Raw genomic sequence first — 17,249 nt, 5'->3', positions numbered from 1 at the left:
AGAAAATCGGTGTTTTGTGTGTGTGTGTGTGTGTGTGTGTGTGTGTGTGTCTTCCACATAGGCGAGCTCGCTATCTGGCTGCAATCAATGCCTTTAATTGGTGCTTTCTTGCCATCGCGGTGCCCCTTCACTCTCTTCTGTTGCTTGCGTGTGCGTGTGTGTTTTCTTTTCCCCTCTGCCTTATATATTTTGTGTGGTGTGTGTGTGTGTGTGATTTTCCCACCAACGCCACCATCCCCTCCCCTCTTTCCCTCTCTGCTCCAGCAGCACCAGCACCAGCCACCAGGACAAGTTGCTACGGAAACGGCTGCATGGCAACCGGCTCAGAGCCTGGGGTCCGTCTGCTGCTGCTGCTGCTGCTGCCGCTGCTGCTTCTGCCGCCGCCGCCGCCGCCGCCGCTTGTGTGGCTGCCTCATTCTCCCGCGCGCTTCCCTCCTCGCTAGATGGTGTGCGAGACACCCGAGACTAGACACGCTCCGGACGCGGGCAGCGAGAAGCGGCGAGGAGCGAGAAGAGGAGAGGCGGCGCGAGGAGCGGAGGGAGGCGGCAGAAGGCGAAGGCGAAGCCGGCACAGGCAGCAGCGGCGGCCGGACGAGAAGAGGCGAGAGGCGACGAGCGAGTCCGGGACGCTCTGCCGCTCGCCCGGGACCTGAGGAGAAGAAGAAGGAGAGGAGGCGGAGGAGGCGACGACGATTTCCCGCCCGCCCGCGCGCGCGCGCCTTTTTTTTCCTTCTCTTTTTCCTTCTGAGAGGAGACGAGCCCAGAGCCCGACGCCGAGCCGGAGCGCAGCGCAGCTTCTCCCTCCGAAGCAGGCATGGACATGATGCCTCTGGTCCAGGGCGCTTGTTGCTCCAACCAGTGGCTGGCCGCGCTGCTGCTGAGCCTCTGCTGCCTGCTGCCCTCCTGCCTGCCCGCCGGGCAAAGTGTGGACTTCCCCGGGACGGCCGTGGACAACCTGGTGGTCAGGAAAGGCGAGACGGCGGTGCTGAGGTAGGGCTCGCCTCAGCTGCCGCTGCTCTCCGGCTCAGGGCGGCGCGCGGCGGGGGGGGGGGCAGAGGGCGGGAAAATAACATGTGAGGGGCTGTGTGTCGTGTGTGTGTGTGTGTTGTTGTGTTTCTCAACCCCCTCATGCTCAGCTGGAGAAGTCCTGGCTGCACCAAAAAATGGGTCCGAGCCGTGGAGTTGCTGGGCAAAGAGAGAGGAGGCTCCATCCCATTTGGAAACTAATGGAGCCCCTCTGAGTTTTGTTCCCTCCTGCCTCTCCCCCCCCCCTCAGCCATGTCTCTCCCCCCCCCCCCTCGCACTTGTGGCGTTGAAAGGTGTCCTCCTCTCCCCACCGAAATGCCCCTCTTGGTGGGACTTTCAGCGGAACTTTAGCATCGCCTTTTTGTTACGCGGTGGGCTCTTTGGAGTGAGTCTTCCTCCCTTGCTCCCTCTGTGGTGTGTTTTTTTATTTATTTTATTATTATTCCCTTTCTCGTGGATTTGCAATTAGCTCTCTCCCCGGAATTACTTCGCAGCTTCTTCCTCAGGCGGGCTTCTTCTCTCAGCTCCTTGTTAAGCCTCTGAAAGCTGTAATGGCTCATCAGAGAACAGCGAACCCCCCCCCTCCCCTCGCACGCTCTCCCCCCCCCCCCCCGCCGCGTCCCCAGCTTCGCAGGCGAAGTGGCTGCAGTGCAGACTCTGGTGTGTGCGTGGTGCGCGGTGCGAAATATCTCCTTTGAGCTGAAATGTTGGAAGTTGGTGCCCAGCAGAGCGATCCGAGTGATGCTTAAAACGCCACCCCCCGTTCTTCAGAGCCTCCCTCCCTCTGGCGCTTGAAACTCCCGTCCAGATGCTTGCTGCATTATCACTGACAGTGCAGTTCCACGCATCTGACTGCTACGGTATGGGATATGTAGATTTCTCGAGAGATCTGATCCAGGGATCCATCTGTACCAAGTACCAAGCAATGCATACCGCAGTGTATTAACTAACACACGCACTTCTCTTTTTTTTTGCCTGGGAGAGGTGCCTGTATTCTGATGTTTAATTGGACCATTTCCCCCAAGCCCTGATCTATGCTGCAAAATAAAGGAGCTCCTGTTCTTCCTTTTTTTAAAAAACAAAAACAAAACAGAGAGAGAGCTTTGCGTGTGGAGATGATTTAAGAGCACACATTGCCACTTGTCTTGTAAATGCAGAGCCCCGTGCCCAATTAGTTGACGTTGTGAAACTGTAGAGAATAAGCAGACAGTTTGGTAACGGAAAGATCCAAAGGGATGCGGGGCGGGGTGGACTCTGTACCTCAGCAGCAGATGAATGCAAAAGGTCCTTACTTGCCTTTGGAATGCTAAGTTTGTTCAAAGAAGTTGGAATGGGAATCACTGATGCTCGACTAAATTTCTTTGGGATAGGGCTTGATGTTTGTAACAGGATCTGCAGTGCAACCTTCCTATGCCTGCTATATAGCACTGCTCAGCAGTAACAGTTCACTGAGGATACAGATACACTCCACTTCGGGTTCTTGGCATTTTCATGGCGATTTTCATAGGAGGATGTTAACGATGTGTATTAATTACTTTTTCAAGTATACATATTTCTGCCACCAGAAGATTGCACGGTTTACAGCAGTTTTGCAATTCCTTCCTTTTTAACAACGTTTCCATTTCATAACAACCCACTTGGCTAGTGGAGAATTTGTTTACCAGTAGCAGTCTATCGTCTATGCATCCCTCCCAGCGCCCCCCCCCCCAACTGGCTTAATTAGTCACCTGTTTTAATTTGTGCCTCCCCAGCCCCCAGCTTAATTTTTAGTGGTCGCATTTTGCACATTGCTAGGACAATTCTCTAGGGTGTGTGTGAAGGGAGGGGAGCGATTGCATGGTTTTTCTTACTACTTAGAATAAGTACAAAGATTCCTACTTCTTGTTTCTTACATGTTCATAGGTTAGTCTCTGCAGCAGTTTTAACCATGAACGACGTGGTTATAAATTGTGTTGCTTGCTGATAGTGAATTAGATTCGTAAACTAACTTCATCAGAATCCTTGCTTTTCACTTATACTGCAAAGCTCTTGCCATATATTTATTGCAGAAGATACTCTTTCATTGTTTCAAACTGTGGCAGGGGCAGCCCAGCCCTATTTATTTCCCTGACTGTTCTCATGTGGTGGATGCTGAGAACACATTCAGTGTTTATGCACCACTGGTTGACATATTTTTCATCTGTAGTAATATGCTGTAGTTACAGTCCATGGTTTTAGAATACATTGGAATTTACTCTTGTTGGTTTCCCATGCTGCAGACAGAAAGTAAATGCAACCCTAGTCTCTTTCTTTATTTGCATTGCCTCCAATGTAAAGACAGCCAAGGATCAGAGTTGATGAGCTGACTTTTCCCATTCATGCTAGGATGCAAACCAGTGCTAGTGGGCAGTGTGAATCCTTCATACATATTTTTAAAGAAACCCAATGAATTCAGAACTAAGCAACCGATGGTGCCTTTTCTCACCTAGAATTAAATGTGTATGTTATCACTGTAACATATGTATTTCTCCAAGGCCTGGCTATGACGCGGAATACATTACATAAATGCAATAGGACTTTTATGGCAAAGCGATTCTTCCCATCTTGTAAGTGGGGGAGCATGAATAGCAGCTTTTAAAACAAAATTCCACTGAGAATTGAATGCACTATACATTATTTTACCAGAGAAAGCAAAATGCATTACTGATCTACTGGGCACAGAAGAGCAAAGGCAATATTAATGTTGTTAAAATTCCTTGAACGTTTCTTGAGGAATGGCACATTTTGTGGAATGAAATACATTCCCCTTGGTATCTGTCGTGCAAGCAAAGTTTACTTCAGTGGAGCCCAATTTTCAAGGAAAGTTGATAGGAAACAGAGGAGCAACTTAGCCATTTGATGCAGACTTCCTAGTCATTCTCTGGCATCTTGTCCCTACGGGTTATGCACAGCTTTTATTTAATGCATAAAACCCAGAACACTTAAATTAATGAAAATCTACAAGAAAATGCTTTTTAGGTGTCATATTCGGGAAGCAGCCTTCTGCAAACACAGACAAGGAATGCAGAGTACATATTGCAGCTGTTTCAATGGCTCTGTTGATTTGTTCACAGGTAGTAGCTAGTGTATTTTCTTCCACTTACCCAAGACTAGAGTGTGATGGTTGGGATTAATGCATATTGCTCTGCATAAAGAAATGTATATAAATATAAGGTGATATTGTATCACATAGTTTTAACACTGTGATTCTGTATACAAACAACTATGTTTTATAAGGTTTATGCAAATATTTTGATTCTCAGAGTCAAACTGTATTTTCATGTTTAAAAAGAAATATTTTGTGTGGCCAGGGGTCCCCAAAGGAACCACACGCTTAAAATATTGCAATCAAGAAACTTCTAATTTGAAGACTTAAATCATCCAGTATAACTGCTGGTGGCTAATATTAAAGGTCAAGTGTTGGGATCTCTGAGTCATCCTTTCAGTGTTTGAGTCAGCAGTTTTGTTTTTTAATGAAAGGACGATTATGTTAATAAGGATGATATACAGGTGTTTTAATTATCTGACTGCTGAACTGTTGATAAACGTTATCAGTTAGGCATTTTAGCTGAGATGCTATAGGGATGTAATTGTGGAATGGTGGTGGAGTCTTTCTCTGATAAATCCACAAGCCAAGTGAAACCAGTAATGTCTGCGGTTGTGTCAGTGGTAGCAAGACTCTTTCTAGGAAGCAATTCTTGTAATCACCATTAGTGGAGTCCAGTGCCAGACTTCCATGTGACTTTGCAGTGTCCCATGTGGGGCAAAATGTGATGGAATAAGGATAGCTTTCTTCCAGAAGCTTGGGCTGCAATCCTATACACAGTTACTAGGGAGTAATCACCATTGAACAAAGGTGGGGTATATTTCTGAGTACACATCTGTCTAGAAATTCACTGATGAAAGGTTTAAAGGAGGGATGTGCTATATATTGTAAGTATTATCTGAGAAATTTGAAGTATTATACTTTCTACGTGCAAGCTTCAAACATCTTATGTCTGCCAGCAATCTATATTTTAAACAACTTGCCTTGTTTTATAGGGTTGGGCAGCAAGCTGAAACATAATAGCTACACAGATTGAAATAAAATCGTAGGTCTACCAAATAAAGCCACAGCTTTACAGCACCTTTTATCATTTTGTATATTTGGGTATCACAGTTCCAGTGTTGGAATACTAATATTATTGGTGATGTACACAAGGGATGGAGAACTTGCAGCCCTCCAGATGTTGTTGGACACTAGCTCCCATCACCTGTTGCTAGTGTGGACAATGGTTGGGGGTTATTGAAATTGTAGGCCAACAGTATCTGTGAGCCACAAATCTCAACCTCTGATACAACCTTGCTGGATGAAGATTATCGCTGGGAGCCATGATCTGTTCCAGCCAGCCATTTTTCTATAGCAGCCTTTTCCAACCAACCAAGTGCCATTCAGAGGCTTGGGCCTGTAGGCCCCACCACCCCTGAGAGATAGCAAAGTGCAGAGTCTTGCTCCCCTACCCCACCCCACAAGGCACACATGACTGGACTCACATGAGAGTGCCCAACAAGAACTATGGTACAGTACAGGGTATTCTGACTACAGGCTTGGATGATCAATTTTTGATTTTCATTACAACCCTGAGATCTACCGACGGGTGCAAAATGAGAACAAAATTTGGGAAAGGCTGGTGAAAATTGCTGCCTCCAAGAAAATTCGATCACAGAAAAGGATTTAGCTTCCACACCAGCAATGTTCCTGAATATTTTTAACTTTCTCCCATTTAAATGAATGGCTATGACCCACCCCATGGAGAAAAGAAACTTGTAATCCCACCCAGGCATATGTCCCATTGAATTTATTATGGCTTATTTCTGAATAGACATATATAATATTGTACTACCATACTCTGTCATTCTGAACTGACTAAAATGAATCATGACTTAGCAATAAGCATCCTGGATATTGGTTTTATGTTAGGATGTATCTCTGTGCTTCTACAATATATCATCCAGACCTGATAACAGCCCAATTGCTTCTGTGGTATAGACGCTGTTGTGATTCGGGGCATGGCCTTTGTTGGCGTACTTCAACAAAAATGAAAACCACAGACGCAAACACAGTGAATTAGTTGAATAGAATGACACAACTTCTTAATATATGTCTTAAAGCACTTACACAGTTTGTGCTAGTCTGTTCAGTTCAACAGATCTGATCTACTGCAAGAACGTAGTTATAACTAAGCAATGAGTAAGTCAAAGTTTATAGGTACCATTTTAAAAATTGGACAGACGTGCTTAGGCTTTCCATGGAGCAAGGTGTGAGGACACATGATACAGTCATCTCCCTGAATCTATGATGCTCTGGTCAGTGCCTAGATGGGAGATCAAATGGAAATCCCATGTACTCCAACTTGAGTTCCATGATGGGAAAAGTTATTCTTTCTCCCTTCCTTTTTGGTGAGCTACAACTGCCATTTTTTTTCATTTTCTACATCGTAAGTCAATAGACTTCATTACTTCCCAGTGTCACAGTGTACATAGTGGAACATGGTAAACTGCCTTATACTGAGCCAGCCATTTGTCCATCTAGGTTATTATTGCCTACACTGATGATCAGCAAAATTCTGGGAATCCAGGCAGAAATCTTTCCCAGTCTTACCTGGAAATGCCAAGGACTGAATATGGGAACATCAAAATGCAAAACATGTGTTCTGCTACCACACTATGGCCCTTAAAAGATTGTTGGGGGAAAGCTTGACTGAATTCTTGAGGGGCAGATTAAAATTAACAATCTGGTTTTGAAGTGGGACTGAAATGAAGGTTTGAAGAAAGTAGCAAATGCACCAAAATGCATATCCGCTTGGAATATGGAAGAGACATATGCTGGAAAATGGAGAACTGAGTTTCACAAAGATAACTGCTTGGCTGTGATGTTGAGGCCAAGAGGAATAAGAAAATTGAGAATCAAGACACTGCAAACAAGAAAGTCCCTATGTGATTATCATTAAATCGCACCTAATGTGTTGGTGGATTTGATTTTGGAATCGCCACGTGGTTGCAAGTTGAGCAATGTGAATTCGGACAAAAATGGAAAGTTGGATGCTAGGTATAGTAACAGGGCCATACTGATTTACTGAAGGCAGTCTTATATCTGTGGGAACATCTAAGAGAAAATATGATGAGTTTATGGCCGATTAAAATTGGACTTAGATGTTTAATTGCAGGTTCAAGTCCTGCAGATTCACTGGAAAATAACCTTTTCTGAAGTGTATCCTAAAGATATATAAGAAAATGCTAATTTTTTCCCAGAGTTGGCCATAATAATTTGTGGTGTCAGGCAAGAATCTTCGATGAAAGTGACTCTTGGCATCTAGGGATGGAAAAATTAACCAATTTCTGTTCTATCAGTTTCACACTCTCCCCTCCCAATCTTAAATTCACTTCTTCACATTTCTTCATTGATTTTCAATGATAATGATGATGATGTTGATGATGATGATTTATTGATTATACCCTGCCCATCTGGCTGGGTTTCCGCAGCCACAGGGTTTCGTCAGTAAAAAATCCTTATGAAATTATTCAGCATGTTAATGTGAATTTCTTCTAAAACCACATTTTCTGTATGCAGTTTTGACTAATGTACACATTTTGCACACAGTTTCTTCTAATGTAATGCTGGATTGCACAGTTGGGTTACCAGTTAGGGAACTGCATTAAGGTTTAGTAAGAAAGATGAGGACATCAGATGGGCCCAGGATACATTTTAGATGGATGTAAAGTTGTGTATGTTTTGTTTATATACTGCCTGCAGTATGTAATGTTGCATGCTGTTGGGGGTGTGTTATCTCACTTGTAGTTTATAATGATTCTATGGCAGTATAAGTGGGACGTGGGTGGCGCTGTGGTCTAAACCACTGAGTCTTGGGCTTGCTGATCGGAAGGTTGGCGGTTCGAATCCCTGTGACGGGGTGAGCTCCTGTTGCTCAGTCCCTGCTCCTGCCAACCTAGCAGTTCAAAAGCACGTCAAAGCACAAGTAGATAAATAGGTACTCCTCCGGCAGGAAGGTAAACGGCGTTTCTGTGCGCTGCTCTGGTTTTGCCAGAAGCGGCTTAGTCATGCAGGCCACATGACCCGGAAAAACTGCCTGTGGACAAATGTCAGCTCCCTCAATCAGTAAAGCGAGATGAGCACTGCAACCCCAAAGTCGTTCATGACTAGACTTAACTGTCAGGGGTCCTTAACCTTTACCTTTTATGGCAGTATAAATAGATCTAATTTCTCTTTCTAAATGTCTGGATATATTTGTGCATGAACATAAATCAGCATTTGGGTCAACTTCATAGGGAACTATTGGTCCGGGTAGTTAAGTATAGTACAATTATTGGCAGTAGACTGGTCTCCAGGGTTTGAGACAGCCATCTTTCCAGCTATTATATTGAGAACCTGGGGACTGAACTCTTCAGCCCTTCCCACAAAGGTAGCATTTACCAACTCTACCTGCTGTAGACTATTCCAGCTTCTTTTTCTTAAACCCTCAATAAACTTAATTCTATATCAGTCCTAAGCAACTTGTTCCATTACTCAAGTGTTTTTTTGTGGCTTAGAAACCTTTCCTACTGTCAAATTAAAAAACCTGCCTTTTTGTAATTCAATAAATTGAAGTGCATATTAGAGACGATTTAACCACAGGCTCAAGTGCCAGGTGTTTATCTGTTAATTGGCATAGATTTGAAATGAAGAAATCTTCCATAAACAGCTTCTTAACTTTAGACACCTACATGTGGCAAAAAAATGTATTAATATTTCAGAAAGATCCGCATGAATACTCACTTTGCAAATCATTCTACAAGTATAAAATAGAGGAAAGAAATTGAAGCCATTAATAAGGAAAGGATTTACAATGGAGGAAAAGACAAGATTAAATGTAGGTAGAGGAGCTAATATATCCAGGAGCATAAGAGCATGCATCAGACTAAAGCAACCTCATGGACTGCTGAATAAATGTGCATAGTTATAGGAAGATTTTGCTTGCAGCACACAGCAGAAATTTCACTTCTCTAGATATTTGATCTGGAATAAGGACCTAAATAGATGAGTCAATAACCTTCTAATCTGCATAACATTGCCATTCCACTTTTACAATCCAGTTATTTATTGAAAGAAAAGTTATAGTGCTGCTTATATCACAAAAAAATGAAAGAGCTATACTAGCATTAAATTAATGTCCTCCATATAATTTGGATTACCGCTGCCATCCTCTCTTACCATTTGGCCATGCTCGCTGGGTCTAACATAAGCTGGGAGTCCAATTTATTTAGGGGGTAGGATCAAGGTGTAAAGTCTTTAGTAGCAAGTCAAATAGTAGAATTTCTTTGAGGCTTGGTGGTGGGATGCATGCTGAAGACATATTGGAAGCTTATGGCTTTTCTGATAATTGTGTTCCCTAAATTTTGACCCACACCTTTTAGCGGTTTCTGGAATTATGATTGTCAACAGACACAATCCTATAAAATGAACACAAAAAATTGGCCGCCTGAACTGCTAGATCATACCTGTTCTTTTCTTGCATTCCTATAGTATTTTACCAGGTAAATGTCCTATACTCTGCCAGGGTGATTTTGGTAGACCAAGTAGCCATTGAATTATCCATTGACAAATAACATTTCGTATTGCAATAAGCAAATACCAGACCCTCCAAGTTCACTTTTCCAGATTTACAGAAGCTGTCACAGTTTCTTATTTGATCCCAGAGTGTCCCACTTTTCCTTAGGACATCCCTATTTTCACTGGAAAAATGTTGGAGTGTATGGAGTTATACGACTCCCGAGCCAAGGAGGTCCACATTTAGAAGACATCTGAAGCCAGCCTTGTATGGAGAAGTTTTTTTAATATTATGTTTCTATATACTTTTGTACCTTGGTTTTCGAACAGCTTAGTTCTCAAATGTTTTGGCTCCCAAAGCTGCAAACCGGTTTGCAAACAGTTTTTGGAAGCCGAACGTCTGATGGGGCTTCTGCGGCTTCCAATTGGCTGCAGGTTCTTACTGCAGCCAATCAGAAGCCGCACTTTGGTTTCCGAACGTTTTGGAAGTTGAACAGAGTTCCGGAACGGATTCCGTTCGACTTCCAAGGTACGACTGTATGTTGGAAGCTGCCCAATGTGGCTTGGGCAACCCAGTCAGATTGGTGGGGTATAAATAATAAAATTGTTGTAGTTGTTGTTGAACAAGATGTCTCTATTTTCATTGGAGAAATGTTGAAGGGTATGAAATAGTAGAGTGCCCAAGAGCTACTAGAAAATATACATATTGTAAGGAATGAAAGTTGCTTCTGTGTAGGATGTACTGTTGGGACAAAAAGATTACCTTAGGTTTTTTTCAATTACTTTCTTCTCACTGAATGGCATTAAGTGTCAGTGTCCTAAATGTTAGCAAAATAGAAGATTCAGCCTCCAGATTAAGTCTGCCTGATCAGCTGACATGCTTAAACTGCAGTATTCCCAAGGACTACAGAGAATGAATTACACTGGTTTTAATCCCATAAGGATAAGATAATCAAACTCTGTATCAAACCTGCTTTTTAAAACAGATGTGGTTTTGGCATTTTAATGCATGTGCACTTGCTGCACCAAGCACATATTTTGGTTTTCAAGTTACTCTGTAGGCCAAGAGATATCACAAGGGGGGGGGCTCTTTTAGGCCAACAGCCACCTTTCCTCTTGGGTTATTTTCCAGGGACCATGTGTACAAGGTAGGCAGAGCCAGAGGCAAAAGTGGGCAAAGCAATACATGCAGTTTTTACAACAACAACAACAACAACTTATTATTTATACCCCACCCATCTGGCTGGGTTTCCCCAGCCACTCTGGGTGGCTTCCAGCAAAATATTAAAATACAATAATTCATCAAATCTTAAAAGCTTCCCTAAACAGGGCTGGCTTCAGGTGTCTTCTAAAAGTCAGATAGTGTTTATTTCTTTGACACACTGTCATATGCTCTTAATCCCTCGTTTGCCTGGATATGGGACTATCAGAGTTCAGGGACACATTTCTACCAAGCCAAAAACACTTAAGAGGAATGTGAAACAAGGCCTGTGAGCTGTGTGCCTGGAAGGGGTATGGCCGAGGAATATGGGATAGCCAGCCTCATTTAGCCAACATGTTACAGTCTAAATAATGCCTGGAGGGGTTAAGACCGTAGAGTACGTTGTCCTGCCAGGCCTACTCCACCTTGGAAGGAACTAGCTACAGTTCCTGAACAGCTCCATTTTGGAATGTTTCAGCTCCCGAATGCCCAAAACCTGGAAGTAAGCGCTTCAGTTTTCAAATGTTTTTCGGAAACTGAATGTCTGACACAGTTTCCGCTTGACTGCAGAAAGCTCTTGCAGCCAGTTTGAAGCCACACCTCAGTTGTCGAACGTTTCAGAAGCTGAACAGGCTTCCGGAACGGATTACATTCGACAACTGAGGTTTGACTGTAATCAAGGCAATTGTTCACCCCCAATCTACCTGAGAAGCTCAATGTGTAAGGAATTCTGAGCAGGTTGCCATGTTTTACTGCCTGCGTAACATTTCATGAATGCTGAATGGAAAAGGACATGAACAAGACCTTTGAAGTGTTTGTAAGTAAACCAATTTTTAACTTACCAAACGTGGTCTTTTCCTATACTAGGGGAAGAGGGAACTCACAAGGGTGTATTTTAAAGGCCCAACAGCTTATATTTCCTTGCTTTACTTTGTTGCATATTTTGTGATTTTAAATCTCTTCTGAGTTTCTCTCATGAAAGATTACTTGCTTTAAACTTGGATCTTTTGGCATCCAGTAATTCTCCTTTCTACATACCATTTCCCGCCACCACCAACAAAGAATGGTCCTGACAGCAAGATAGAGGGACATGGAGGGCCACATTCAGACTCTGGACCTGTGGTTCTTCACTCTGGATGTATGAAGGAATGCTAAGCAATCACTTTTGGCAAAGGATTCCAGAGATGGGGTCTTGCTGTCCCATTTAACGTAAACAGTAGAGGGAGGAAATGAGAGAGTCATTTGCCTTTTTCATTTGAGTTGTGAGAAACTCTGGGCTTATTCCTGGCCCTTAAATGGCAACGACTTGGTCTGCAGTGTACAACCCATGTCCTGATAAATGCAGTAATAATGAATAAATCTCTGAATGATGGTGTGCCTTAGAATTAAGCTCTGCTTCTGTTTTGGTGGAAGTCTTCCCTTACATTGTAGGCTTTTTTTCAGAGCATGATACAGCATGAGCTGTTATCCCAGCAAATCCGTTTAGCCATCTGGACCTCTGCACTGTGTCTTTTTCACTCTCTCTCTCTCTGGTAACAGCAAGTCCCCAAGTTCTAAATATATGTGTGTACCCTGGCAACAGAATACAGAATAAAGCAACTTCCCATCAGTAAACAAGAACTGGAGATACTTTTTTTATTTGTTACCACAGCACAGCAGCCACACCAGCTGCTGCCAAAACCATTGCACAAGCTGTTGAGTGAATAGTTTAGCTGGTTGCCACAAGCCTGTGTTCACTTCCTTTGCTGTGTGAGCTTAATGAAAGCCCAGGTTTGCAGAACTTCCAATGTAGTCGTTGATTAGATTTTACAGATGGAATTTCATTAATGGTGTTCCAGTTATTTGCTTGTTACTTTTAATTGTTGACCTGTGAAATAAAATACTTGGCAGAGGATGCTGCCGAAACTTCCTGGAATCTTAGATTAAAAAGGGACACGGATTTGCCATTATGGCCCTAGTCAAGTATTGGGGAGGGGGACCTGGCATCTTCCAGATGTTGTTGGACTTCATTTCCCCACCATCACAATGTGGTGTAGTGGTTAGAGTGCTGGACTAGAGCCTGAGAGACCAGGGTTCAAACTCCTACTCAGCCATGAACCTACAGCCACTTTCTTACAGCCTAACTTTCCTCAAAGCGTTGCTGTGAGAATAAGATTGAGTGGGGGGAAAGTCTTTGTGCCACCTTGAGCCTTTTGGAGAAAAGGTGGAATATAAATACATTAATAGATAAAATAAATGCCCAGCCAACATGCATTACAAGTGGAAGGGCCACAGCCCTATACATTGGGGATGCAATACTGTATATTAGGGACATGGGTGGCGCTGTGGTCTAAACCACTGAGCCTCTTGGGCTTGCCGATCAGAATTTGAATCCCCATGACAGGGTGAGCTTCCATTGCTCTGACTCATCTCCTGCCAACCTAGAAGTTTGAAGCACACCAGTGCAAGTAGATAAATAGGTAACGCTGTGGTGGGAAGGTAAACAGCATTTCCATGCACTCTGGTTTCCATCATGGTGTCCTATTGCACCAGAAGCGGTTTAGTCATGCTGGCCACATGACCCAGAAAGCTGTATGCGGACAAATGCCGGCTCCCTCAGCCTGAAAGCGAGATGAGCGCCGCAACCTTTTTTGACTGTACAGTATATTAGCAGTAGGGAACCTACATGACCTACCATTTGTTGTTGGACTGCAAGTCCCATCATCCCCAGCCAAAATGCATAATGGTTCAGGATGATGTGCAGTTATAACTGAGTCCACAGGTTCCCCTATTTCTCTAGCAGTGCATAATCGTTGGAAAAAGAAAAAAAGCTCACCTATGTTCTCCCAACAGTATAATCTTCAAAAGATCATTTAGTTCTCTGCAAACCATCCCAGTAGGCCTATCAGTCCCCAAAACATGCTAAGTCATACTTTGATAAGCTATTTTTTTCTCCACAACATGGTATGCAGAAGCAGAAGATTTTTCTGTTTGGAAACTAAATTGTTCTTCACCTGTTCACTGCCTGCTTAGCAATATCTGCTTTGAACCTGGCTGTAAGACTGCAATTGCCAACAGGTCCTTTGAATAATTTTAGGAGAACTAGCTTGCTAACAAACCAACCCATTTCCCTATCTTTCTGCCTAGTGGGTAATTTTCTCCAGAGGTTGCAACCATGCCCTCCCTACATCGTGTACCAACACTCAATTGGGGTCACCAATGGCCAAGGATGATGGGAGTTGCAGTCCACCATATCTGGAGGGTGTCCCGTTCCTACCCATTCCTTTTAACATCAGTGCAGCCAATGAAGGTGTATTATCTGTATTTGGCTGGAGATGTCTATTTATCTGGTAACCCTTTTCTTGTAGTTTTTTGTTATTTTAAACTTCTCTATTGTAAGCTGATTTTGGCACTGGAAAAGTAATCTCTAAACACATACATTTACTCTTTCAATAAACTTTGAGAATATGATAGTGTAGGTTGTACGCTCTCATTAATTTATGTATGCCTGTCTTGTTATTTAGGACTTCAAGCTTTAATCTGTTGAACTGGTAGATCAATCAACCAGAGCTTTTATATTGCAGTTTAATGTGTGTGTCCCAATTAAGTGGAGGCAGCAGAAACTGAAAGGCACACAAGCTGCATAGACATGCCAGCTTTATTCTCTCTCTCTTTTTGTCATCTTACTTGGCATGTAAAAGGTGGCTCTTCTCCAGTTTGGTATTCAAAGCTAGTAGATATATTGCATTTCAGGGAGAATTCACTACAGTTCCTTCTAGCAATAAGAATCATAGGCAACCCAAAGAGGACAGTGTTCATTTGAAATCAATGTCAATACATCTTTTAAATCTGGGTCTTCTCCAAAACTAATGGGAAATTGAATTTGTTCATTTCTATGACTTTTTTGTGTTGGCAGTGTTCCTGTGATAGGGAAAACACAAAAATCTAGGTTTCCACATCACATTGAGGAAAAAGTAAGTATTAAAGATGGCCTTTGCTTCTACGAGCTTTTGTTTCATTTATCTTTGGAGAAACTGTGCTATTCAACAAGATGGAACATATGAAAGGATAACCTGAATCTGCAGGCTTTAAGACTGGGAATAGCTTTCCCAGTCATCACTGTAAAGATAATGAATATTCCATATTCATATACTGTAGGCGACTCCTGATGTCCTCTCTCTAATTATATACATAACAATCTAATTTTTAATACTTAAATTTTTGATGTGCTGGCGTTCTTCTTCCTGTCAATGATCTACTAAGGGTTTTTGGTTCCTTGTGCCATTAATTTTCCAAGGTAATCCCTCCCTGTTGGGGATTATTGCTTTAATACAATATTTGCAGTCTCAATAGCAATAATTACAGGGAAAGAAAGTCCTTTACCCACAATGAATTTAACCTCTTAAAGGAATATCAATTGAGCTACACATTGAGCTGTTCTACAGTTTCTGCCAACACTAGTGATTGAGTTACTTAAACATTGCACAATATTTGGTTTCCTACTGTTTAATATGTAATTATGATTTTACTACTTTGAATAATGAAGAATGAAACTATGTTAGGGGAATGAAAATCTAATAATGAAATGTAAGCTATTTGCTTTTGGGGTTGAACAGTCTCGTTCATCTAAACAGTTGATTGAACCTTATTTCTTAATTTAAGTAATGAGTGAAAAATAGTATGAAAATACACTAAGGGTGTCTGTTGCTAGTCTTTCAGATAGATGCTCATGGTGTGAAGTTAGAAGTGTGCCACACCAATTTAAGTTAGATTTACTAGGAGACAGGTATGTTTAGGATTGAAGCCTTGGGCTGCAGTGCCAATACTGTTTTCTCTAGATCATGGGATTGCTCTAGAATAAGTTTTCTGTGGCTGGCAGCATTAAGGAATCATTGGGACATTTTTGGCTTTCAAACAGGCAGCTTTTTTGTAGAACTAAGGCATGACACATGAAGGTTGTTATCACCTGTGGAAGTTTGATTGAAATTATACATAAGATGCTAACATAAATAAAGAACTTCGACAGGTAGAGATTTGACACACACTGTAATCAATATGCTGATGACACTCAACTCTTTTACTCTATTATATCTGAACCATTTGGGGCTGTGACTGGTTTCTGGAGGCAGCAGTGGGCTCAGTAAACTGAGACTAGATCCCTACAAGACAGAGGTTCTGCAGGTTGGTGATTCTCATGTCTGGGAACTGGATAGATGGCCGGTTCTGGATGGGGTTGCACCCCCATTGTAGGAGCAGGTTCCAATCATGGGGTTCCTCTGGATTAGCATTGTCCCTGTGGTTGTGTTAGTTGTATGGATTGGTTGTTTCCAGTCTTAAGGATCTCTAGTTGAGGGGTAGGATTTTGAAGATTTCTTCAGGCACTGTTCATGAAAACACCTCCAACACCCCACCCCAGTGTAATGCAGTGGATATGCTTCTCCATGGTTTTGACCAGGAAGCTGCTTTGAGGAGCTGTCCATCAGGAAACTGGAGTGGAAGCCCACAATCATGAGAATTCTGAGACAACAGAGTTTTCCATGCAAGATAGACATTTGCTCCTATGTGCAGTTTTCCTCACAGTTCTTCAAAATAGTCCCTAGACAGAGCAACAGAGATGCTTCTCTTGGTGGAAATGTGGGGACCTTTTTTGAGTCTTGGATTTTTATGTTCTAAGTGATTATTTGGGTAGACCTTGAATCATTTCTGACAATTTGAAGCAGGTGAGAAAGCTCATTCATTTCCTCTGAAGTGTAAATTGTACTGGGCCAGACATATATTGGTGAAAGAGGCTGCAAACACTTTACAGCAACTGTAGTCTATCATTGTATTTTATTCCTTCAAAATAAGATATAAAATCTTTGTGTGGCTACATGGAAATATAATAATATAAGTCAATATTTTAGCTGAAGAGAGGTTGTTGAGATTCATGCTACTTTTGTAATTTTCCCCCAGGGTGATATTGAACCTATAATTGGAAGTGGTCCAATCCAGGAAAAGTTTTGCCACTTCATTTATTGTATGTGTGAATTTGGCCCACTGATATAAGCCCATGTTGATGGATTTGCTGACCACAGAACAAGGATTATTTGTTCACTACCTCTACCACTCTGCATCACAGTATTATTGGGTTTTAATTTAGGAGAAACGCTCATTGAAGGCATTTGGCTTCAATACTTTGTCAACACTTTGTGATATATTTCTCAGATGGTGCCATGGGTACTTGAAGAGCACTTAGCAGTTATTAATTAACAAATTATGGGATAATCCTTTATAGGAAAAATGGGCTCCCATTTGAAAAGTGAAGCAAATGCCATGGCAATTACTTTTAAAACAAGTTGAAACTATGTAGGTATATACTTAAATGATGCTCTGAATCATTTCCTTCAAATAATTATATCTCAACATCGATTCTATTAACACTGAGAGATATCAAGTTAATAA

The 17,249-nt window shown here is 42.3% G+C and overlaps 1 protein-coding gene across 2 annotated transcripts in view; it reads left to right on the top strand.

Annotated features, from left to right (window-relative positions):
• Positions 1 to 346: 346 nt before the first annotated feature.
• Positions 347 to 17,249, top strand: part of NEGR1 (neuronal growth regulator 1) — a 434,347-nt gene continuing 417,444 nt past the window's right edge. Inside the window, exon 1 of one of the 2 annotated variants that reach the window (XM_083448443.1) lies at positions 347 to 990. In XM_083448443.1, coding sequence (XP_083304569.1) covers positions 815 to 990 — 176 coding nt within the window. In that variant the 5' untranslated portion in view covers positions 347 to 814. The remainder of the gene's footprint in view (positions 991 to 17,249) is intronic. The other variant, XM_083448442.1, reaches the window with a different exon arrangement.

Source organism: Podarcis tiliguerta (genome assembly GCF_965153285.1).
Source record: "Podarcis tiliguerta genome assembly, chromosome: 6".
NCBI lineage: Eukaryota > Metazoa > Chordata > Lepidosauria > Squamata > Lacertidae > Podarcis > Podarcis tiliguerta.
Note: the sequence above shows the minus strand (reverse complement) of the source record. Positions and strands in the feature narration are given on the sequence as shown.